The sequence below is a fragment of the Ambystoma mexicanum genome, chromosome 12 (genome assembly GCF_040938575.1).
Source record: "Ambystoma mexicanum isolate Mex_15411 chromosome 12, UKY_AmexF1_1, whole genome shotgun sequence".
NCBI classification, from domain to species: domain Eukaryota; kingdom Metazoa; phylum Chordata; class Amphibia; order Caudata; family Ambystomatidae; genus Ambystoma; species Ambystoma mexicanum.
Genome location: NC_090936.1, coordinates 192,590,389 through 192,616,898, shown reverse-complemented (window position 1 = coordinate 192,616,898; position 26,510 = coordinate 192,590,389). Strand labels below are relative to the sequence as shown.

Genomic DNA, 26,510 nt, shown 5'->3' with positions numbered 1-26,510 from the left:
CATCCTCAGAACTGATAGAGCCCACACCATAGGAGGCGCTGTAGCCATCATAGCCAAGAGTAATCTGCAACTCAGATCAAGCTCCATCGAAGTCCTCTCAGGGTATGAACTGCTGCTAGCTAAACTCGCCATGAATGAGAAAACTACAATCAACTTTGTGGTGATTTATAGAACAACTAGCTTAAACAGCCATACCGAAATAGACATCCCACTTCTTCTTGCACCCTTCATTAAACCAAACACGAAATGCACCATCCTTGGAGACTTGATCTTAGGTTTCAATGATGAACAAGACCTCAAAGCAGCAGCTCTACACTCACCACTCAAAGTTCTGAATTTTACCCAACTGGTGAATGCTCCCACTCATATTAAGGGCAGAACCCTTGATTGGATCCTTTCACTTAATACCAGACTAACTATTGATACCACTACTCCACTAAGTAGGACGGACCACTTATGCATTAATTTCACCCTCATGAGTGATGAACCCCATCCTCCCAAGACAATAGTAAGGGATACTTTTGAAGCTAGAAACCCCAGAAAGCTCACTGTATAGAACTTTGTCCCTACTCTTAATAAAACCCTAATAACTAATTTAGTCACCAGTACGACCCTAGCACCATTGCTGACTACTACCATAGATGCCTCACCCTCACCATCGACGAAGTTGCACCCATCACAACCAAAACGCGACGTGCAAACAAAAAGTCACATTTCTGGTTTGATGCAGAACTAGCCGCCCTAAGAAGAACCAAACGCGCCTTTGAACATGCCAAAAACAAACACCCCACTCCCGACTCTGCCAAAGCTTTCAAGGATGCCAATATAAGCTATAAAACAGCCATTATCTCCCATAAAGCCAACTCCTACAACACACGCATCAGTAATGCCGCATCAGATTCCAAAGAACTGTTTTCAATCCTTAGAGAATTAGACAATCCTACCCCAACCGCGACTCACACCAATTCTAGCAAAGAGTGGTGCCCTACTATTCAAGATGCACTTGCCTCCAAAATGGTTGTGTTTCAAAATAAAATAAGTACCAAATAACTGTTATTAGCAGACAAAAATGCTCTAGCCACTAATCTCCTCCCCTCTTCCAATGACAATATGAACTCCCTATTCCATTTCTCACCGGTCTCTCAAGAACTAGTGCTTGACACCATTTCCAAGCTAAAAGCATCCAATTGTAAAGGGGATAATGTCCCAGCTAAATTAGTCCAAGCATGCGCATCCTCACTAACCCCTACCATCACTAATTTTGTCAATTCCTCTTTCATCGCCAACACAGTCCCAACCAGCATCAAAGAAGCCTGGGTCACCCCACTTCTAAAAAAAAATCATCCCTGCACCCTACAGTACCTACCAATTATCGTCCAATAACAACGGTCCCATTTTTAATCAAACTTATAGATAAAATAGCTTACACACAAATGCAAGCCCATCTTGAATGGAACCATCTACTCGGAACCAGAAAATCAGATTTCAGGCCCAATCATAGTAAGGAAACGGCCCTCCTGCATCTCAAAATCCAAATGGACACTATCAGAGACTCAGGGAAACTTTGCATTCTCCTGCTGTTAGACCAGTCTGACGCATTTATTGTGGACCATGACAAACTGTGCACCTCATTAGACAATGATTTCCATTTCTCTAACGATGCCACTATGTGGGTGAAATCCTTTCTTGCCAAACGCACTTCTAGAGTTGCGATAGGCAAAGAAGCTGCCGATCCCACCCCAGACCCCATTGGAGTACCACAAGAATCCTGTCTCTCTCTCACTCTTTATAATGCCTATACTAAACTCCTCTTTTTGGCATTAGACGATATGTGTGTCATCTACACTAACTTTGCGGATGACACCCAGACCCTCATACCCATCTCGGGAAACTATGACCAAGACCATTAACAACATTTACGCCATTATTCAAAACTGGATCGCGGTAAATAGTCTTTGCCTCAATGATGAGAAGACTGAAGTTCTCATTGTGGGCTCCCCTTCCAAAATAGCTTCCCTCCACCCAGACTATTCTTCAATCAATATTGATGGTACTCTAATTCCAGTACTCAACCAAGTAAAAACCTTAGGTGTATACCTAGATGCCAACCTCACCATGTCTAAACATATTAGTCCGCTCTCCTCCACCTCAGCGTACACATCCAAACTCGTAGCATTAAGTAGACAATTTCTGACTCCGACCAACTGTCTCACCCTGGCCAGGGCCTTGGTACTGTCCAAGTTGGATTACTCATATGTTTTATTGCTAGGGACTTCGATATAACACCAATATCAGCAAACTGCAATTGACCCAAAACAAAGCCTTAAGAGCAGCTCTGGGGATATAAAAGTTTGAGCATATTTCCAAGATATGGAAGGAGGACCACTGGTTACCTATCAAAGCCAGAATTATTTTTAAAACTCTCTGCATCACACACAGATGTCTTGCCAAAAAAGCTCTGATCTACCTCAACAACGCCCTTCAGAAAAAATAATCCACTACAACTCTAAGGTCTAACGATAATTTACTCTGTGTCTCCCCAGTTTAAAAATACCAGAGTGGGGGGTAGCAGCTTCCAGGTCTTACCACTCAAACACTGGAGCTCCCTCCCTATCATTATCAAAAAAGAGACCTCGCCCCCGGCTTTAAAAAACTGCTAAAAACTTGGATGATGTGCGGAAAGGCTCCATTAAAAAGGGGATGTATTTTCAGCTTACATTCTGAATTTGTTTTTGAATGGTTTTTCAGGATTTAATGTACTTTTCCACTGGTCATGATCCCCACATGACCTTACTTATTTGTTTTCTATAACTGGCCACATGGACGACCTATCCATGGGGACTAGTAAGTGAGACACCTTTGGGTTTCTCACAGCATCTATGGTAAAGTAAGCATGATACGTGTTCTGTGGTTACACTTGCCTGTTGGTGCAGCTAATCTAGCTATTACTTACTGAGGCATGGAATTTGTACTGGGCCTCAAGGGTAAAGCAAACATAAGTGTTATTAAATGTCTAGACTGGCCTACAGTGTGCAGTGTAAGGGAGGCGTGGTATCACAAGTATGACACTGACACAAAAGGTACCATTTTTAAAACCTTTATTAAAGTTTCTGGTTTTGGAAAAACTCCTACTTTGCCCTATAACTAGGATGGGAGTAGGCTCTACCATCAAATAATAAATAAAACAGTCCTGGTTGAGGCAATCAAATCACAATGGCCTATACTAACAAAACCTAATGTCTGCCCTATCTCTTGTACAAAAAGTGTGTAAAGGAGAATATGTATGCAAATGAAATTCAGTGTTCAAATATAAAGAATAAATGTGGCTGAGTCAGCTCTCCTCCCCGTGTTAGCACGAAGTAAGGCGATCCTCGTAGGCAGAATGACACACTCTGGCTCAGGTTCGTAACACAGAGGCAGTTCAAAACATGGATCGAGGCCCGTCTGGTCTTCCATGTTAGAGTCTCTCTTTCCAGCTTTCAAAACACAGTTCAACAAAAAGTTCATGTGGGTTTCGCTCTGTCGAGCTCAGACCTTTCAAAGCAAAGGTTCACATCGGCCTCCCTCAGTCAGGCTCAGATCTTTCAAAGCAAAAGTTCACAACACTTGCAGGGGTTCCCTTCCCCAAGCTCAATTCATATCCATTAGGGGTTCCCTCCCTCAGTCGGGCTCGGACCATTTCCTGATCTCGATGTCTTTAGAATGTGCGTGGCTTTCACTACAGACCTCAGCAGGACCACTTTGTCTTTCCCTTCAACTCACACTCCTGTGTTATTTGCCCCAATGCTTCTAGGTATGGGTAGTTTACTGTCATAAGCACCAAAGTTCAATGTTCACTTTTTTACTCTTCCCTTTTCTCAGGGTTAATTTGATCACTTTACTTTTACAATTAATTCACTTTATCGCTACAAACATTTCACCTTTCACAGAGACCTTCGGGTGTGCTACTTCCTTTCGCCAGACCACTCCGTTACTCAGTATTGCTGGTTTTTACAGCTATTGTTACTTCAAAGTTCATTCACTGGTCTGCCTTTCTTAGTCTCTCATCCACACTTGTGCAGCCTTCAATATGCAATATAATGCTGCCACTTCAATTTTTCCTCTACACACACTGGTCTTTCATGTTGCTTGCCAACTCGCTGACTGTGTGTGTTTCTTATTTGTCTTTACAGTCTTTCAATTCACGTGTCAACGTTAGTACCACAGGTTTTGCCTCCCCAACTCTGTCGTTCCCCCAGGAGGATCGCTGGTGTTCCTGAAAAACAATGCAGCCTTCACGTTTAGGATTTGGCCTTCTCCACGTGTCTTTCGCTGCCTTTTGGAGGCAACAACCTCCTGCAGGAAACTCCTGGAGTTCTTTACCCTTTGCTCTCGTCCCTTGATCTGTTGCTCTGCTCCAGAAGGTTCACCTTCGCCCCGGAGGTTCTGCTCTTGCTTGTGTTCGACATTGCTCTGAGTGTGTCTTTGTTCCGCCTTTTTTCTGTGTGAGGAGAGCTAATTGGTATCAGATGTATGCACTTAAAGTCAAGTGCCTGACTTTGCCTGACCCGATAAGCGGGAAGTGTCCAAAGCGATATGTACGGGTTAGCCTCTTTACTCTGTCGCCCTCTTCCTCTGCCCAGTGTTAGTGTAGAAAGGGGGTGGAGGGAGTTGGGACATTGGAGAATCCTATAAAATATGATGGGTTAGGTGTATAGGAAAGGCGGGAATACCGCGTCTCACCATTTGTCGTCTCACCCCCACTCCCCGAAGACTCCTCACCCAGGTGATCCTCACACGCTGGTCCACCCCCAGGGTCTGGATACACAGACGATACTCGTGCCCTGGCCACCTGAGAGAGAGATCCCCAGGGACTAGTACGTGAGACAACCTTTGGTTTCTCAGAGCAGCCAATTTGGCCATTTTTTCATAGTTGGCTTGGCATTTTTAATGGTAAAGCCAAGAAAAGCATGTGTCATGGGGATACTGCTATAAATTGGCAGAACTCACATAGCCATGTTTTCTTATAGTGTCATTACTGGCATTATGTGCAAAGCAAACTGGAGCATGTTCTTGTATGGGAACACTGCCATATATTGGTGCAGCCATCATGGACATGTATAGACAGCTAGTGTGAAAATGTTTTGTTACTTGCATATATATTGTGGGCAAAGGCTCCATGAAAATGCATTGGGAAAAGCCCATGTGCACTGTTGGTGAATTGCATTTATTGGATTTGAGTTATCCTACAGAGCCAATTACAAACGGTCTGGCCATGTACCCAATTTTTCAAAACAAGTGGTGCTGTATTATGCACCAAGTTAACCTATTTTGGTTGGTTCTGTCATATTTGTGGGGAATGCTTATGCCCCTCCAATTAATAAATTCACCAGCTGCCACTGGGTTAGTGGTTGGTGGGTGAATGGGTATAAGTGAGTGTGGGCAAGGCTGGGGTCCAGGTTAGGGGCATTGGAACATGGCCATTTTCTTATATATTTTACAGGTATTTTTGGGGAAAGCCAACTTGATGGAGGAGTGTTTGAGGTGGGGTGTTTATAGCACAAATGGGCACACACACTGGAAATTTTCTTTCTGAGGCATGGCATTTCTACTCTCATAGAGGGTAAGGCCATTATGATGTGCGCTCTACAAAGGAAGGGTGGGGGCACTTGTGCAATCTGCAGGTAAATCTTTTCTTCCTGTGGCATTGTATTTTTTGCTAGTATTAAGGGCAAAGTCAACAAGTGTTCTAAAATGGTGGGTTGAAGCATTTGTGCAGCCAACAAGAAAATCGTTCTTACTGTAGCATCACTTGTTTTACTGTTGTTGAGTGCAAAGTCAACGTGAGGAGTATTCTTAGATGTGGTGCAGGGGTTGGGCAAGCATTTGTTGTGCAGCAGCGATAACTTATTTTCTTCATGTAGCAGGAGATTTTTACTGGCATTAAGGGCAAAGCCAAACAGAGAATGTTCAAATATGGGTATACTGGCCTATTCTAGCAGAATCACCATGAACATGTTTTCTTACAGTATCATTACTATGAGTAATTTTATTGGTCATGCACAGAGTTGGCTGCTAAATTTGAGTGTCCGGACTTAGGAGCCAGGTGCAGCCCCCTTGTTTCAAAGCTAGCTGAAAAAAATGTAGGTTTGATTAAAACACATGATTACATTTTTCACCTATTGCAGTGTGCGGCGTGCCACTGCAGCAGTATGAGCATCATGCACTTTGTGCATGCGTTGTGGTCCAGGCAGCCTGTGCTTTGCTGCTGAGTTTGGGGGGCCCTTAGCATGGCTTACGGTGGGGGTACATTTTCTGTCAATCCACCACAGCGGGGTTTCTTGGAAATTGCCTCAGAAGTAGAAATGAAAAAACGTGTTTGACAATCTATCGGACAATAAAGAGTGCTGCACAGTGTAGGGTCCTCCATGATGGAATCCATCTAAAATGTAGTTTCACGATCTGCCAGCTGTTCACTACTGGGGAGAGCTCCCGATCTCCAGATGGGAACATACACAAGGAGATATACTCGGTTGCCCAGGATCACACAGTATATGAAGTTGTTGGGTTCACATTTCAACCGATAAGGCTGGCTTCACAGCCCATTGTATCATCTCAAAATGGCTTCCTTTTTTAATGCCCAGTGTGTCTCCTCTTTGTAAATTGAAGATTTGCTTACATTCTTTGAAGCCTGTGCATGAGAGCTCCGTGCAATGTCTGCGCTCCCTCAAAATATTTGGGATACCATTAAAGGAACTGACCATTATATTAACCCGATTCGACATCAGTGCAGGCAGAAAGGGTCGTTTAAGTCTGACATTTTGCAAACCACCACTAATGCATTCCTCATACATCTGGCAAACGTTTCATTAGAGAGTGACCAGCTAGCATTTGACAAGCCAAGGGTGAAAGGCATTCCATGCTTTGTGTGTAAACTGAATCATATGTTCAGAAGGAAACTGTATTGCCCTGGTGACGAGAGGTGAGTACATTGGCGCCTGTGGTGAGTGCGCTGCCAATATTGTCATGCTTTAAGACACATGCGAAATGTGATGCGTTGGAGAAAATTGGGGGGATTGGAGTGGCTGGATAAATGCCTGGTGAATAATTTAAAATGTACAGAAATGTTTCTACTGCCCTCACCCCTTCCTCTTTTCCACCGGCGCATGCGGCACTGGCCACAATAATAATACACATTGTTGTCCATGTCTTGGTATTTTCATAAAAGGCCTCCCTGGCTGATCGTTTTGAAATACTGTGCCCTGCCATAATCGCTGCGCTACAAAATCCTGATGCCAGAATCCCAAGAATTAAATGCACCCCCAGAAAAGTTGCCTTCATGTGTTAATATGTCCATAATACACGATATATGGCAAACGTGCCCCACAAGCAATTGCCCCGAAATGTAGTAGGGCAGCAGTAGAACAGCAAATGAACCCGGCCCTCGGTGAGGTGTGCAGTGCTGGGTGGTAGGTTTGTAGCGTACCTTTTGTGCCCAGGTTAAGGTTTGGCGATGTTAGGGGCTGGCCGAATACAGTGTGGGGGTCGGGCACGGGAGAGGAGACAGTGACGGGGACCATAGGGGTCGTATCCCAACCTGCTGCGCCCGCCCTCACTGATTTGTGGGATTGCCTGTTGGGGTGAGAGTTCACTCCCTGGGGCTGCACAGGGCATGTGCCCACAGCTCTGTACAAACACAAATGTGTCTGCGTGTGTGGCCCTGGGGAATGTGTTACATTCTAGATTGTTTGTGGTGGGCATATTTAGACACCTGTTGCCACTGGAATGTGTAGTAGCACTTCACATTGTTTGATAGTTTCATGTACTGGCAGATGGTGTACTGACACAGTTCAGAGCAGGTCAAAAATATACACGTGGTGTACTGAAGGCGTGCAGCCGAGTAGGGCGACAGCCATGCCAGACTGGGCTGAAATAACAAGTGAGGGGTGGCTCCAGTCCACCAGTTAAGTCAGCAGCCCTTGAATCCGAGACCGGATTTGGAAATCTAGCTTGCATACTTGCCAAACGGTATGATCCTTGCAGATCCCTATTCCAGTAACTGTAAAAATGGTGGCCTCCTGCACACAATCCATTCCCCTGTAAGATGCGATATATTAAATGCCTTTTCACTTATAAATTGACCTGTCTTCTCCCTATTGGCCAGTTACTACATATGAGTTATGCTTCAAAGAAAACATTTTCGCCCCAGCACATTCACAATCGAAGTGTACCCCGGGGCTTGCTACTACACGTTCTGAACTGTCTTCAGTGCATCTCAAATAACAAGGGGGGTCCTGGGAGACTCTCTGCCAGACATTAGTCCTGGTTGCAAGAGATTTACCCAGTCTTTAGCTCACTATCTTTCACAGAGGAGAAATATCCTAAACATATCAGTCTTTGTCCTGCCCTGGGGCAGTCCAGCACCGAAATGCTAGGCAATTCTCCTCTGAACAAGAGTACCAACAGCATCCCCAGACACGTGTTTCGGTCTGGTTGGACCTCATTAGTAGGGTGGAGCTGTGCCTCTCTAAGAATAGTGAGCAAGGGGTCCACGTCTGGATTCCCCTAGTAACTGAGGGTGAGACTCAAAGTTACTTGAAATATGCAAATAACAAGGGGGGTCCTGGGAGACTCTCTGCCAGACACGAGTCCTGGTTATTTTCAGTGCATCTCATACAGTGACATTATATTCAGCTTGCAGTCCTACCTTTTAATGATCACGCGCTACGCGCTAGGTGGCCTTACAGCCCATCGGGAAGCTTGGCAGGTGGGCTATACCTCATGGAATTGCCTGCATTCCGGGCCACCTCCAAAGCAGGAGGGTGACATCTTCCCTGCTGGGTAGGTAAGCCCTTGGTGCCCTGCACCCCTTTTACCACACCCCATCCCCATTTCCTCTTCCCCCGGCTACTCCCCCCACCCCAACTCCGGCCCCATTTACCGGTGGCTGCCTTGTCCTTCACTGTTCTTGGAACAATCGCTATTCTTGCCCTTACCCACCAATGGCATGGCTGCCCGGGAAAGACCGAAGGGATTACCTGTAGTTCCCTTCTCTCTACGTCCATGGCAGCCATTTTGTTTTGTAGGATTTTTGTAAGTGGAGAAATGGCAGCTACTCCGTTTCTCCACTTAAACACTATTGGCACCCCAGAAAGCATGGCAGGGTGCTAATAGCAATAAACCCCTCCGCGGGGGAGCATCCTCAGTCAGGGAATGGCCAGTGACCATTTTAAGGCCCTTGCTTCACTTTGGACTGTAACTCTGACCCTGGGCCATTACTTAACCAGTAATGTCATCCCACTGTGGGCTTATTGCTTAAATATGAATAAACAAAACATTATCAAGAAAGATTCGGGGGGTGTTATTCCAAACATATCACTGTATCTTCCTGTACCTCACACTTATGCCAAAATTGGGAGCAGTTGGGAAATACCCTAACACCAATATTAGGCCTGAATCCCAAAATACATCCAAGAGATATCTGAGTAGCTCTTCTAGTTCTGATTATTTCTTTGCATTAGGAGACTTGTAGTCCTGCATTCATAAAGAGCATACAAAACAAAAATCCTAGAATCCAAAGAACAAAACCTGGACTCCTTAGTGCAGACAAACGTAAGAGCGTGAATTAAACACTGACCTGCATAAAAGAAACAACCTGGCCCCCTATTTAGCTTGGATTATTACACCTTATTAAGATCAAGATTCCATGGCCATGTGCAAGATGTCCACCTATCCTGTCTTTTACCTTTAGAATTTTGGAAGTTTTTCCTTTCCCTTTTTAAAATTTAGGAAAACTACAAGTCCCAGAATTCCAAGCCAAAACTGGAATGGTTGGCCTTCCCGCGCATGGCCACAGGAAACTTGGTAGCTCCGAGTAGGACTCTACCCACTCACTGAAACGTAAAATGCAACAACTTTGGGCCTCATGATGACCATGGTGCTGATGGTAAAAGCATGTGGTATTTTAAATACCTCTTTTTAAAATACCACCTCTTTATCAGTTGGGATTGCATGGGTTATTTACTGCATAGCGCAAATGGTAAGCACTGCATAGAGGACATAACTCAAAGATACCACACGCTGTAAATATCTTGGGAGATCTCAACTCATAATGAGGCGATATTTTAAATTTAAAATGTGATATCTTACACGCCACATTAAGAACGAGGCCCCGTCTGGGAAGATAGCTAAGCTTGCTCGGCAGCAAGGCATGGGGTTCCCAGTATGACGCCACCAGGATTAATGCCCAATGCTGTGCACGCGTTAGTGTGACTTTGCTTGCATGCATGTAAACGTCCCATTCAAGAAATACTAACAATTGCATCGCGCAGCCAGGTAGGGGGCTAAAAAAATAGAGGGTACAATAAAAAAAAAAAGCCAACCCATAGATGTGCTCCATAAGGGAGCCGGTGGGAGGGGCCGCCCGAGAGATGAATGCCTGAGAGGGTTATAAGGAAAGCCCAGTAGCAGCTGCTGCGGACTTCCTTCTGCAGCCCGAGTGGAGTGCAGTGCAGTGCAGTGGGCGCACGCGGCCAGGGGCGCCGACTAACTGACTGAGAAAGTCTGCCGCAAGCGCCTCTTGCTCGGGGGTTCGGCGCTGACGAGGACGTCCTTTTGGGTTGTCGGGAAGGAAGGAAGTGGCGGGCACGGCGGCGGCGCCAGGGATGCCCCTCGGTGGCCGCGGCGCAGGGTCCACGCGCCCAGGCTGGCCCTGAAGCCCCACGGTGGGCTGCTGCTGCCGCCGCCACCGCCACCGTGTGTGTGTGCGTGCGTGCACTGCGGTCCTTGCGGCTGCTGAGACATGCGAGGCGCGCGCTCCCACAACTCCTGCCAGCCGAAAGACCATGGAAAAGTCAAGTAGCGAGGACTCGTCCATTCACCAGAGCCCGTCGGTGGACAGCCGCGACTCGGACTTTGCCAAGGCGTCTAGCTCAGGCAAGGAATTTGGTCGAGGCTTTACGGCGGGCGCGTTTTATGGGACTGCCGGATCACGCACGCACAGCCACGCAGGGGCCGGTGTAAAAAGTGACAAGTACAGTGCACCGAAAGGAGGCAAATATGTGGTCTTTTACCTGGATCTATCCTTTGTTTTCCTTTTAGAATTTAAGAAGTGCAACATGGCAAGAGGCTGCCTGTGTTGTTTGAAATACATGATGTTTCTCTTTAATTTAATATTCTGGGTGAGTAGACACTTCTTTATTATTCCCCTATTGCTTCACGTTATTTCTTTGCTCCTTTGATTTATTGAATCGTCTTCATGGTGTACTTGCTGGTGACCAGGGCTTGTTTTTTTTTTTTGCCTGCATGGGGCAGCTTGTGAATGCATTTCTGTGCTTGCATGCCGCAACACATTTGACCGTGGTGCCATTCTTGCAGTTGGACGTGACCCCCATGCGCATCGCTCTGTCACACGTGTGTACATTGTACATGACCCGGCAGGATAGTGTTTGCTTTTATCGACATCTTAATGAATGGCTGGTCCCCCTCCCCCCACCCCCACCCCTCCACTATCACATACATGACTCTGTTGAATCAGATTTGTACAAACCCGGCATTGTCTCCTTTGCTCATCCCGCCTTCCCTTAATCCCATTATTTTCCGTATGTGCTGCTTCTCCCCGTTCACTTAAAGGGCGGGTGTGGGTTGGGGTCGGGGGGAGGCAGGGAACGAGGGGAGGAGGTTGGGAGAGGGCTTCACCGGAGCAGAGAATGCAAATGATTATAAAAAAAGTGCAATATGTAAATGTGACCTAATTTCAAAGTTGAACGTGCAATGTGCAATGCTCTTACTGTGTATGTGTGCTATGAAATGTCCTGCTCGCCGTCAGTGGTAAGTTCTGTGCACACACGCACGCACACAGTGCACCATCTTGGGTTTGAATGTTTTGAGCACTTGGTTGGGGGTGTGATGGTGGGGGGCACAGCGGGCTTTGACCATTGCGTTATGAAGAAGAGCGAGATCCATTGAAATGTGTCCCCAGGATGTCTTTTCCCCAATACAAGCAGACGGAGCGTGCACTGAGACTGTCCACGGTGTATTGAGTGCAGCGCAGTTAAACGCGTGATGTACGATCTTAGGAATCATGGGAAAATCTATAAAATCACACCCTTGCTCAGCAGTTTTGTTCACTTCATTCGTTGAGTGATGAGGAATGCACCACACCGTGTCTAGCGCCCAGTGCTCAATTTGGGGGTCAAGGGGGAGGTGCTTGCCAGTGCTCGGTCCTGGCACTTTTTTCTGAGCTCCACAATGTCTCAGACTCATGTTGATTACGAAGTAATGGCAGCCAGAGCATCCATCAACCCCAATGAGCAGGCGCAAGCTGTAGTTTAACCCCAAATGTGTTCCCACTGTGCCAAGCAGCTGTGGGTTGGTGGTATCAGTGGTGGGGAACTGCCCGCCCACAGTGTGCTAGAAAATATTTGCGCCCCGGCACTTATTTTCTTACAAATTAAGCTCTGCTAGTGCCCAAAGTGCCGTGCCGAAAGTATCACAACATCTGGGAATTGGAATATGCATGGCTTGTGCCCCATCAAAATGGTCTAGTCTTCCCTCTTTAGCACTGGGACGGCCAATAATGTTCAACCATATTCAAATTTGGATCCTGGTTTAGAAGAGCGTGGGCATGGGTCAAACCCCTGAAAGAGCGTCTTGGGTTGGTAGATAATTTGCATTTGACTCTTCGGTGCGGATTGTCGAGAGACACCAGAGGACTGGGCCGCCTCTTTTCTCTGATGTCCCACTTCGAAAGAGCAAATGCAAGGAAATGGGGAGACGTTGTTGCGCGCTGGTCCAATCATATACCAGTGGGCCCATCGAGCCGCTAATGGAGACCTATGTTTCTGCTGCTGGCAGACGCGGGCAAGACACCTCCTGTCCAAGGCCGCCTTATGATTAGCGTGCCCAGAGTTTGATGAGCAGATGATTGTCTTTGTTACATTGGGGCACGATGCCCTCTTTGGGGACTAAGGAAGGCTGCATCGCACGGGGCAAACTGGGACGGTTTCCAAAAGTCACAACTTAATGGTCCAATGGAGGCACATTGTCCCACTGGCTTGTTAGCCAAATAATTAACACGATTGCAGATAGCTTTTCCTTTATTTGCCCCCTGCTTGTGCGGTGTGGTAGATGGTGTGCACCGCAAGGGCAGTTTAATTAGAAGGTCGTTAGATTTGGTTGGGCTGATGTATGTAATTGGTTTTGGTCCCTTGTCGGGACCGCAGTGTTATTTTTGCGAGTGCGTCTGCAGGATTGGTTTTGGCTCGGAGCACATCTGAGCCTGGATATGAGCAGATGACTTGCTCTTTAGTTATTTATAATACAGAACAAGCTCCTGAGTGCTCTACTAGAGCGGTCCACAAATTGCACGGTCGCATCTTGTTGCCCGCTTCTCTTTCTCTCTCTCTCTCTCTCTCTCTCTCTCTCTCTCTCTCTCTCTCTCTCTCTCTCTCTCTCTCGTGCAGAAACGTCTATATTCATGTTTGCAAAAACATTTGAACAAATGGGTAATGAGCGCCATTTCTTGTTCTGTAATTATGACAGTTGTACTTACCTTCTGATGTGTTCAAGAAACCATTTTCTTTCTAGATTTAGAGTTGCAAACATTTTCTTATGTCCTGTTTTTCGCCCTAATTTAATGCATAGAATATTTTTGTTTTTGATATGGTTATTCTTGCTAGATTCATCCTGCTTCTAAGTGCTACAGGCCCGGCAATATAGCTCAGGGGCAACGTGTTTCTCTTGGAAGCAGGACAATGCAGAGCAACACAGGTTCAAACCTGGTCTCCAGTATTGAGCACATAATGATTACTTTATTTAAGAAAAGGTGGTGGTGTTCAAAAACTCAGTAGTACCTAATACATCGACCTTGGAAGGATGACGGTTTGTGTCGGCCGGACCAGGATTCAAGACTATGGGGCTCGTTGCAACGTTGCCGGTGTAGAACTAGCATGGCGGTATTACCGTTAACCACAAGTTTGCCAGTTAGATGGCCAGTAGGACTTCCATCTAAAAGCTGCAGGTCATTATGCCATCTTACTGGCAAAAAATAGCCAGTATTGTAATACCGGCAAAAACCGACAGAGTCCTGTGGGACTCCATGGAATGGTGATTTACTACCGTTACCGTCACTCAGAATACGTTGGGCATTCCACCAGACTGGGTGCCAGTAGCAGTATTACCATTTGCCGCTATTTATTTATTTATTTTTTACATTTATATAGTGCACAGACCGCCCAGGGGCATTGTGGCGCTGTTACTTGCAGCGGGTGTTAGTTACATTATGCATAAGTTACAACATTGGAGCGCAGAGATGTAATACATGTTATGCATAAAACATACATAGTTCAAATATCCATATAGGGGATGGACGTCATGACAGGGGTAAGGTGATCAGGCGAATAAGGTGGTTTTCATGGTTTTGCGGAAGGCGGTGAGTGACGGTTCAGCTCGCATGGCAGTGGGGAGGGCATTCCAGTGCAGGGCAGCTAGTAGGGGAAGCTGGCACCACCTGCTCTTGCTTTTTTTACCATTGGTACGGTGAGTAGGTTGGCATAGGGGTTCTAGTAGGTCTTGAGGATGAGCCAAGGTGGATCCTTTGCGATAGGTATGCTGGTGTGGCGAGGTGAATGCATTTGTGGGTGAAGGTCAGGGCTTTGAAGATGATCCTCTTTTATGGGGAGCCAGTGGGAGGCTCTTTTGGCAGTAGAGATGTGCTCTCTTTTGGAAATGCCTTGTGCTGCACGTAAGGCATTGTTTTGAATAACTTGTAGTTTCTCGAGGTTTTTTGTGGAAGTTCCTAGGAAGAGAACTTTGCAGTAGTCCAACCGTGATCCAGTGATAGCTATTGCTATATTTGGGCAGGTGTCATTGGAGAGGTAGGGTCTGACTGCGTTGAGGAGTTTGGCATGGTAGGCAGGCGAGGAGGCAATGGCATTTACTTGTCTCGTCATGGACAGACTTGAATCCAGGTAGACGCCTAAGGTTTTTACTGACTCGGATACTGGAATTTTGATGGAGTCAATGATGAAGTGGCTAAACTGGTTGTCCAGTTATTTGAGAGTGTTGGGTGAGCCTACAAGCAGGAGTTTGGTTTTGTCTGAGTTGAGACAGAGGCTGTTAGCAGCCATCCATGTTTGGATGGTGTTGTAGATGATGTTGAGGGTCTTGGAGTCAGTGTCATAGTCGCCTGTCAGGGTGAGGAGGATCTGCGTGTCGGCCGCGTAATTAGTGTAGGAGATCACCATGGCATCAAGGATGAGGAAGAGGGGGTGAGTGAATATATTGTAGAGGGTGGGAGAGAGGCATGAGCCTTGTGGTACCCCACATAGCATAATGGTGGGTGAAGCAGTAACTAGATCAGAGAAAACCTGCATGGTTCTTCCTTGTAGGAATGAGGTGATCCAAGCACTAGCATGAGCTGAGAAGTTTGCAGTGGAGGTCAGGTGGTGGCATAGGACGTCGTGATCAACAAGGTCAAAAGCGGCGGAGAGATCGAGGAGAAGGAGCAGGACGGGTTTGCCTAGGTCTCTTGCATCATCCATCTGGTTTTTGAGGTCGAGTAGGGCGGTCTCAGTTCTGTGTTTGGGGCGGAAACCGGATTGTCTCAGACCTAGGAGTTTATTCTCTTCGAGGAAGTGTTGAACTTGCAGGTAAGCTGCTTTGTCCAGAATTTTAAGAAGGAGGGGGACGGTGGTGATGGGCCTATAGTTGTTGGGTGAGGCGGGGTCGCGTGTGGGTTTCTTTGAGAGGCCTGACCCAGGCTTCCTTGAGGGATGAGGGTACTTTCCCTGTGGTGAAGGAGGCGTTGACAAAGGCTGTGAGAAATGGGGCGAGGGAGTCGGCACAATCCTTGATAATGGTGGCGGGGCGGGGGTCTCCTTTGTGATAATGGTGGCGGGGCGGGGGTCTCCTTTGCAGTTGGAGGGTTTGATGCCTTTCATTTAGTTAATGATGTCTTTCTCCTGGATGGTTTTGAAGGAGAAGGTTGAGGGAGGCATCTGAGGTGTGGGGGGACGGCAGTGGGGGGGTAGGGAGAGTGAGTCTGAAGTTAATAATTTTGGCTTGAAGCAGGTCCAGTTTGTTACACATGGCTGTTTGAATGCCATTGCACCAGACCTTATCTTTAGTGAAGTTTTGGGGTGTAGGGGTTTCAAATTCCCTAAATATGGTGAACATTTCCTTCGTGTTGGATTTCGCTTCGGTGATTCTGGCTTCGAATGATTTGGCTTTGGCTTGGATGATGGCTTTTTTATACTCCTTGGAGCGGGTTTTGAAGTCAAGTTTGTCTTTGTTATCTTGGGAGGTTTGCCAGCGTGCAAGGGCAGAGCATTTGTCCGTCTGGAATTTGAGGAGGTCTGGGGTGAACTAGGTGTTGGTGTGGCTCGTGGGTCTGGATTTCCGAGGTTTGAGAGGAGCAACGGAGTTGATTGCTGCCGATCTAGCCTTGTTGTAAATTTGTGCCAGGGTATCTGGGTCGTTGGAGAAGGGAGGTCTGAAGGCAGGTCCCTGAAGGAATGGTAGGAGTCTTTCTTTGGTGAGAAGGGAGGCGCTTCTGGTGAGGGTTGGGGAGGGTAGGGTGGGGGAATGGTGGTGGGGATGTCGAAGGTTATGATGTGGTGGTCCGACCACGGGGTGGGGGAATTACCTGTGATTGTGAGAGAGCAGTTGTGCTATCCTGGCCGCATTAGCGCCAGGATACCGGCAAACTTATAAGGAAGTTATATATGACTGCCAGCTGTCCGTTGATCTCTGAAGTGGTCACTTAGCACACTGGGCTATATTTTATTATTTGTGGTTTGAATGGTCTTAAGTAGCAACATGTCTTAATAGAGGGGCCCAGGAGTCAAACCTCGCCCCCCCTCCATCCCCTCCCACAACCCAAATGTGAGTGTTCCCTCCCCAGCCCTCCTTGGAATTGCCATGGCGTGGCAGAAGAGCCACGCATAGAGAGGACACTCCCAGGGCACACTAGTAAGTGCATAACCAGAAGGCAAGCTGAACAGGATGGGCACGTGCTTCAGAGATTTCTCTCTTACTTGCTCTGCCCTGGATTCTTCTGTGGTTGAACCAATAACCATGGGTAAGGGCTCCTTTGACTAACATCCCTAGGAGACTACTCGTCTGTGGTGTGCATTATCTGAGGGATTCATATTCGGTAGCCCACCATATTCCAAAATTAAGAAGGGCTTTCCATGCTGATCCCAGAGGTTCCGGTCTCTGACCCCCTCGTCGCTGGTCATTCCATTCGAGTTTGTTCCCGGCCACTACATGTGTTTCCTGGGGGTACAAGTAAAGTTTACATCCTAACACATGCCTGGCAACAGTGGCCCTCCGAAATGAATCCAGGGCGGGGTGACAAACGTCAGGGATTTTTTTGTTTTCGCGTCGTGTTCAGCTTGCATTGCTTCCGAGCCTCGGGCCACCCCGACAAACAGTTGCCGTGTTGTTTGTACAAGTAGTCAATATGACAAGCAGCCTGACAACTGTGCGGCACCAGGTCGCCCTTTTACCTTGACAGGCCTATGTATAGGCTCCTTCCGCGCCGCCAGGTGTACCCAGCGAGTGCGCGGGGCACGCACGCCGCGCCGGGCCTCTCGCAAAGATAACACGGCGCTGTATGTAGGCCATTTGCTAGGAATAGGCGCTCGGCGCGCGCCCTCCCAAGGCACCGCAGGTAGCTCCCGCTTCTCGGATGTCGTTTTTAGCTGTTCTGGGCCATCTGCTTCTGCTTTCTTATAGAGATTACAGGAGTCTGAGCCCAGGGTTAAGGAAGCTTATGGCGTTTAATTGTGTTGTGCCGAATTCATCTTAAGTGCATAATTCCTTTGATATAAAACCTGTGCAATTTCATTGCTATGCTGACGCTCTGCACCTCCAGCCGGACGGTTTATTCTGATGAATATTAAAGATTGTCCGGTGGCAGCTTTCCCATCACCGCTGGCTCCAGTAGAAAGAGGGGCTGACGCATGAAGCTATTGTGCGATGTTAGCTAAGCGTTATTTTAGATTTAAGCACAAATGACCGTAACAATATGCCTTTCTTGCCTCCTGGATCGCCAGGGGAAGAACTGGGGCCTACCATAAACCTTTGGGACTTTAGTGAAAAGTTAGCAGACGCCGCTTTATTCGCTGGGCTTTGTTTTAACTTTGGTATTGACATATGTCAATTTCTACTTGTGGCTATTACGTGGCGCTCTGGTGACCCCTTTAAGCCAAAACGATTGCATTGGAGTGCAGATAGGTCAGAGGGATGTGAGGAGGTACACTCCACTTGTGGGTGGTGTTTGGCTTTTTACCCACCCATGGGACTGCCCATTGCCGTGTTAATCCCTATGGCCATTTCCCCCCGCTACATGCCCTGCCCTTTCCAAAATTCAACACCCTGAGCTAGCTCTTGTCATGCAGCAACTGGTGCTGTATAGAGCCTGCTAGTGTTATTCCTAAGCAGTCTTCTGTCGGCTAATGGCTTAATTGCCACTGTAAGTGAGCCCTGGGTTTAATAAAAAATGTCTTACCAAGCTTCAGCCAATAAGCAATATGTCTGTCTTCTCATCAGTTTCTTCTGTTGAAGCCCTGTTAAATACAAGCATTGGCAAAACCAACAGTTTTGGGTTCTCTATAGGTATAAGATAGGCATTTACTAGGCACAGACATGATATCCGGATACTTGCTCAATTGCCCAAATGTTGCCATCTTATGTCCTGGTAGTGCCATTATAACAGTGCATGGAAAATATCTATCCCACCCCTACACGAAAGTCAAATAGACCAACTGGTTGGCTTTGCCACTGCCTGTGTTGAGTTGTTGTGACCAATACTATAAATCCCAGAATGCAATTGGTGGATAAATTAAAGGTCAGTTCTACTTCATGGAGACATGGTGATGACATGGATTTATTTGATAAACTTACTTTTGAACACAGCAGGGCCTAACAAATAATAACGCCTGATCGAGGCAAGCAAGTTGCTAAAAAATAGCACTAGTCCTCCTACTGCTTGGTTAATGGCCCTCTCATGCCACGGTAAGCACTCATGCCAAGTTCCTACATCACGTATGGTTTTCTCCACTCACTGTTCATCCACGCCCACCCCACGCCAACCAGCTGGGGGCTTGTAGATTCCATGCACGTGGGCCAGTCATGTGAGGCAACATCTCCACACCAAATGGCCCAAAAATACGGCACAGCTGGAAGTGAGTCAAACTCCACGAATTTGTCTTAATGTAGCTCTGAGTCTGTCGATGGCAAGAATATTTCCTTGCTAGAGGCACAGGCGAACATATGTTAAATAGCCCAGATTCCCAAGCAGGGTGTGGAAAATGTGCAAGCATTTCCCCCCTCAGCACCTCCCCCTGTGACCTGGCATGTGTGGCCGGTAGTAGGCGACCAAATTCCAACTTTTAAGCCGAGAGCCCGGCCTCCCGATTCCACCCCTTCAGTTATCATCTTCCTATTGAAATGCATACTTAAAATGCACGCCCACCATCATGGCTTTGCGCCAAACTGTGATCATTTTGTGGTCCGTTGGTTTTGCCGCTCCCTTGACAAAGGCTTGGCACATGTGAATCCCAAATACCCTACGCTGCTTTGCAGCCGCATGAATAAAAATGGGCAAGAGATGTTGGTCAGACAGACGTTCCGCTTGCTTCCCTCATAGTCTTATGACGAGAAGATGTTTGATTTGGGTGTGGCAGCCATTTTGGTTCTCAATGAAAGCGGTTGAAAACTAGGTTAACCACTGAAATGGGACAAGTAAGAATTCGGGCAAATGTGAAAATATGTGCAGGTTCTCTTTAGTGTGAAACCCTGATCGTCGTAGTTTACACACAGCATGTGTTTTTCAAGCCTGCCTTATACATGGCCTTTGAATTTACAATGTTGGGTGGAGATGTGAGGAAATATGGCAGAATGGGAGTCATAAATAATACACTGTTCATTTTTGACAGGCGTGGGCATAATTTTAAGGAGGGCGGGGAGAGTTCACCGGTGTTTGTCCCCACAATTTTTGTGGCACACCATTTTGTCTCACTCATTTGGCTGGGGCCTCCCATTTAGATGTCATGCCCCCCCACCCCCAACATTTTCAGCAAAGTTACTCCACCGCAGGACTTATGGGTGGCCGAAGTGCATCCACGCCATGTCGTATTGAGTGGTATGCACTACGTGCTATGCACGCTACTGCCAGCGCACGTGGAACGTTCTCTAGAACAATGCGTTGTAGATAGCGTGCATTTCAAAGTCTGTGTGCGCCACCTGGCAGTCACTGGAATCCACTGACCATTAACATATTTGTGGCAAACCCCTTGAGGCAAAGCACTCCGCTTTGTGGGGCACTCCAAGGAATCCGCATTCCACCTTTTTCATCCAGCCTGCACCATGGAGCTGCTTTAGTGGCCCAGCTATGGTGTACTTCTGGGAGAAGTGAGGGGGGGGGGATTCTGGCCCCCACCCCGCAATGCTGTGACCAATGCTGCTCATTGCCCTGACAGCAAAAGCCAGAGCAGGCCCACTAGGGAAAGCACCTGACCAAGTTAGTGAGGTTTTAGGCAGTGCTCAGCCTGCCATCCACCATACTAAGGAAGGTGAAATGCGCACCTGCCCTTTTCATATAGCAGGCAAGCATTTTCTCCTTACAGTTCGTTCATGCCTCCCATGGCCCTTTGCTTATGGCAGTGGCTCTCCAGACTGCCTCCTTCCCTCATCTGCCAATAGCCAGATCCTTTCTGCTCACTGTGTACAATGTCTCTCTGAGAGGGAGCAGGAGAGAGACATGGTGAGGCTGTTGCAAAGCAAGGTAGTAAAATGGCAGCTGTCTGCAGAGGCCTGTGTTAGGCGTGCCTTGTATGATTGGTTTACCCCCGAAATGTAAGTTGCAGAAACCCATAGTATCATTCATCACTGGGAAGCGATCGCTTGACGGTGTGTAATAGCTCACTAACATAATATAACATGAATAGCACTTAAACTCCATGTGAGATTCAAGACGACCACATAGTAGCCCCTTACTCACTGTCGTCCAACTAGATCGATGAGGAATTACCTTTCAAGTGTGATTCAGAGAAGTGCAAAATTCACAACCTAAATATAAAATCTATAAAAAGACATTTTGGAGGGCCAAAAGTAGCCCCCATTACTATCTGCAAACAATGACAATGTAAAAAGAAAAATAGTGCATACAGTAAGGTGACATTTTAGAGCTCCAAAAATATCAGCAAAATATACTGATGAGGAAGGGCACCTTAAAGAAACTCTCATTAAAAGCTGAGTAATGTAACCTACGTAAATCAAATAATGCATACCACTCTATATCACTACATTGAACCCGTAGGCCCTTTGAGAGGTGGCGCTCTATGGGATGGATGAGGGGGGTGCAGATCCTACTCTCGCATCATTAATCAGACAAAAACAGCTAAAAGATTTGCCAACTTCGTGAGTCTATCAACAAGTATCTAAAACCGGGAGTACAACAGGTATCTACGGACGCTGCACAAGCATTCTCAATGTTTCACATGAAAAAACACGTATTTATAACAAAAATTCATTATATGTGACGTCATACTACGTGACAAAATAAGAAAACCTACTTGTGGTTGTGATAGGCTTAGGTGAAACATCTAGGTATACTTTCTATGGGGAACAGGAGTGTGATTGAGTCAGGTGTACAGCTGTGCCCACCCCTAGTCCGAGTTATCTTCAGTGTCATAGAAATACACGTTTCATTGGCTTTCAAACTATAGGGCTCTCTGCTACGTGGCCCTCTACAAATGGCTGGCACATTTGTATCCTTCTGGAATACTCCACTTGCTAGCAGCACGCAAGCTGGTACCCCAGGTGCTGGAGGGTTGGACTTGACCATACCTCCCTACCCAATTAACGCGACATCCATCATCACTCCCACTGCCATTCAATTAGTCCTTTGAACTCGTCTTGGAAGTATCACTGTGCCTGAGAATACAAGGGAGTGTGAGCATGGTCTTATCTTCTGGTCTCAGTGTAGCTCGGCCAAAGTCTATTTTCAACTTGACCATGTGACAGGAGATCATGTTTTGAGCTCCTTCTTCGCATTTAACACTATTAAATGAATAAAACCTGTCACTTCTAGTGTTTTTCCATTACACCTCAACAGAAGCTTGTCTCGCTTCTCGCATTCATTGTATCTTCTCGAACAGATAACCAGTTTCTTGGCTGGCCCAACCCTTGACACCGGGCCAGATGACCTTTCTCAAAACTTCCTTCGCCGTCAGCTGTTTTCTTCAATTGCGCCACACTTTCAGCCCTTCTTTTCACGTGGTCTGGTTTGCTAAAATGCATTGTGGAAAATCCAGATATGATACATATATATAACCTTGGGTTCAAAGACCCTAAAGACCACCATGCCACACTCCTAGCTGACTCCATGGCTGAACTAGGGTTCAACCAAAAAATCACCATCCCAACGCATAACAAAGGCAGAACCCTTGACTGTGTAGCAGACCACAACTGTGCCATCCATGTCACTGACATCTCTCCCCAGACTTGGTCAGACCACCACATCATATCCTTTCATCTTGAGGCCCTCACTACCATCAATCATAACCCTCTAGCCCCATCGATACCCACTAGAAATAAAAAACAAAATCACAGCTGAAAAGCTCATTCCACTCCTCCTCCCCACCCTCAACTCCCTGCCCGACTTGACAGACCCCCTCACCTTAGTCGACGAATACAACAAAATGATGACCCCTGAACTCGATTCGATCGCCCCACTGAAAGTCAGGAAAAGTAAGCCCAAAAAACACCTGAACACCTGGTTTACGCCACACCTCAAATCCCTCAGACTAGAGAAATGTAAAAGTGAAACTACCTGGAAACACTCCCCGACAAAGTGCAACAAAACTAACCTCATCAAAATCTCTACCAAATACAAGAAAGAAATAATTCTGGCTAAACAAGACTCCTGTAACCTGAGAATTTCCCAATCTAACTCCAGTACTAAGGAACTGTTTACCATCCTCAAAGAATTAGAAGCACCCATCCCTGACACCTGCATCAAAGTTAAACCTTGGTGCACTAGTGTACAAAACGCTCTCTTAAACAAAGTGGCTACCCTTCAAGCCAAGATAGCCAACAAAAAAGCGAATCTTCCTAGTAGCACCACTACCCTCCCTACCTCTGTGCAATCACTTAAACACATCCACCACTTCAGCTTCTCCAAAGTAACCATCCTCGAGGTCGAAAGGTAATGCTCTCCCTGAAACCCTCCAACTGCCAGGGTGATCCTTGCCCCACACAGATTATTAAAGATGCAGCCAGAGACATCTCATCCTTCATTACCAAACTCATTAACTCATTCTTTTCCAAAAGGGTCATCCACAACAACCAAAGAGTCTTGGGTTCTCCCACTACTCAAAAAACAAACCCTAGACCCCGCCATACCCACCAACTACAGACCCATCACTACCATCCCCTTCCTACTAAAAACTTTAGACAAGGTTGCTTACCTTCAAATACAGAAATACTTGGAACAAAACCACCTCTTGGGAGTCCGCCAATCTGGCTTCAGGCCCCAACATGGAACAGAGACAGTCCTGATTGACCTTAACCTTAAGGCACAAACTGACACCCTCAGAGACAATGGCAAAACAGCCCTGCTTCTCCTCCTCGACCTATCTGCGGCATTTGACTTAGTCGACCATTCCATTCTCTGCAAGCACCTTAACACCGCAGCCCACTTCTCACAGGAAGCCATTCGTAGGATACAATCATTCCTCAGCGACAGAACCATGTGAGTCTTCTCCACATCTGCAGCGGCTGACCCCATCTCTATTACCTGTGGTGTGCCTCAGGGATCCTGTGTCTCCCCACTCTGTACAACATCTTCACGAAGCCCCTTTTCGACAATCTCGACGGTCTGGGTATAATGTACACTAACTATGCAGATGATACCCAGATCCACATACCGTTGACGGGAGATTACGACAAGGATTTGGCCTTGGTGAATAGGGTGTACCTCATCATTCAGGCATGGATGGCCTCACACGGGCTATGCCTGAATGATAACAAGACGGAGCTCATCATCCTTGGTACCACCCACAACATTAACAAGCTAGGCCACATTTACTCCAGCTTCTTGATTGACGGAAACACCATTGAGGTAGCTAAGGAAGTAAAAACGCTAGGCTTCTACTTAGATGCCACCCTCTCTTTAAAAAAACAGGTAAGCTCCCTGGCCTCTTCCACCTCCTACACGTGCAAACTAATCAGAGCAGCCAAATGCTTCCTCTCCCCCAACAGTTGCACTACCCTTGCAAGAGCCCTTGTTCTGTCCAATCTAGATTATTGTAACGCTTTATACCTAGGAGCCAATAAATATATCATAAACAAGATTCAGATCCTACAAAATAACGCGCTCAGAGCAGCACTGTCTCCCAAAAAAAGAGCATATATCCAACTTAAGAAGAGCTCCCAACTGGCTTTCAACCAAAGGCAAAATTGCTCTACAAGTTGCATCTCTCACCCACAAATGCTTTAATAATGCCGCGCCGCGTTACCTCATAGACAGACTTACCAGATACTCCCCTAACCGACACACTCTAGTGTGGCGGTTAGGGGTGTATCTGGTGTTCTAACATTCTGAATGTTCTAACATCCAACTCCAATACCCTTGTAGTGGCCAGATACAAACGCTCCAAAACTGGAGGCACCAGCTTTCAAGTACAAGCCGCAGAACATTGGAACTCCCTACCATCTTCCGTAAGAGCCACCCAACGCTACCCACTCTTCAGGCGCAAATACATCCATTCGATCAAGGAAAAATATATCTAACTTTCCTAATCCACCCTACCTCTCCCAGCTAACTTACAGCACATCAGCTAGCCCTGATTCCAAGCAATACATTAACATTCTATCTCGCACCCTATACGTATGACGTATACTTTTGTACATATTATACTGTCTACTGTTTTTTACTTACTATATATTAAGCCCGCCTATTTTACTTACTGTATTTTATTTATTGCATATTAATGTACAGCTATGTAACCCAGCTGAGAATATTCTTTTGCCTTTTTGCGCCCTGATACTCCTGGGTCCGGTGTGCACTACAAATATTAAACTAAACTAAACTATATTGGCGGCACTGCCTGCAGTCTATTCTCTATGTAAAGCCAGCCTCGTGATTACTTAGTCTACTTGCGTTTTAGCATCTGTACAATTATAAAACGGCTTGAATTTTCTTCAGTGCTCTCCGCACATGCAATGTTCATTTTGCTCATGAAATGTTGCTCAAGTCATTACTTCGCCATCAGATTCTATAAGGTCTATATACTCACTCTCCTCATTGGCATCTCTTCTGGGTGCGTCATTTCTCCTTCATGTGACGTCACCAGTCTTCTCTTTCACTCATCTTCTCACTTCTTCCGGAACTTTCTTCAGAAGACTATCATTTCTCTGCGGGTACATTATATATGAGGTTTCTCAATGGATAACTTGTTTGGACTCTTGCGCATGCCGCAATTTCTGGTTTCCAGCATATAGGCTAAATGGGGGCGGGACTTTCCGTAGAGGCACTTTGCTCCTCCTCTACAACCTTGTCCAGGTTCAAAAGTTGCCGCTTATTTTCAGCAAAGTAGAATTATGAATAATGATTTCTTAAAAAACGTGATCCAGAGAAGTGAGAAATTCCAGTAATTCATTAAAAAAACTACAACTTTGTCAAAATGGATTAGATAAACTATATCCTTCTAAGGTAGTTTTGCCACTTAATTTGGCACTTAGCCAGAAAACGCAAACCATATTCACCTCACATGTTTGAATGCACAAGTACATCGGCCTCTTCTGATGCGTTGGCTTTCTGTGTACTATTGGGGGTTGAAACGGGGAATCGCATGACTTGAACACGAGGAAACGCTGAACAATGGCTTCTAACTATCGAGGTGCCAGTCTGTCAACACTGACTTAATTCAGCTGGACCGTGCTGGCCTTCTCTACCTTTTGATATGCACAAACATCCACCTTCCAACACAGTCTAATCTTGACTGGTCCACTTTTGGGCCTCGGGCTGAGTTCCAGGATTAACATTCTGCCGTTTAGACTACAGTATAAATTAAAGGTAGGCCAGGACAATTAAGCCACCAAATGTATTAGGATTGCCCGAGCACATTTCGAGCCCATCATGCTTCCGACTATTGAATTGTGTACACATTTTTGCATTCTCCAAATCTGCCTTTTAACACATTTTAATTAACATGTGCTTATTAGAACAGACAGATCTCCTCTACACCATGAATTCTGTGGTTGACTCAACAGGACTAACGCGCACCCAAGCTATCGCAATACGTTCTTCCGTCATTTCATGGCTCTCGCCCCTCGTCCCCATCCTCTTACCTTTCCCCTGCTCCTTCAACATACTCAGACTAACTTTGATATGCCCTGACTAGGGGCATAATACCAGCCGGGGGGTCCGAGACCACTAGAGCAATGACTGCACGCATAAAATCTCCAACATAATCGAACATAAAATTGCTGATTTGCATATTGCCCCACATACCTCTTGT

The 26,510-nt window shown here is 46.4% G+C and overlaps 1 protein-coding gene across 8 annotated transcripts in view; it reads left to right on the top strand.

The window, feature by feature from the left end:
• TSPAN9 (tetraspanin 9) overlaps positions 1-26,510 on the top strand; it is a 1,448,163-nt gene that overhangs the window by 980,271 nt on the left and 441,382 nt on the right. For 6 of the 8 annotated variants that reach the window (XM_069628285.1, XM_069628282.1, XM_069628286.1 and 3 more), the window contains one exon: positions 11,080-11,159. In XM_069628285.1, the coding sequence (XP_069484386.1) occupies positions 11,097-11,159 (63 nt within the window). In that variant the 5' untranslated portion in view covers positions 11,080-11,096. Of the gene's footprint in view, positions 1-10,443; positions 11,160-26,510 lie in introns of those variants that run through there. The other 2 variants (XM_069628281.1, XM_069628280.1) reach the window with 2 other exon arrangements.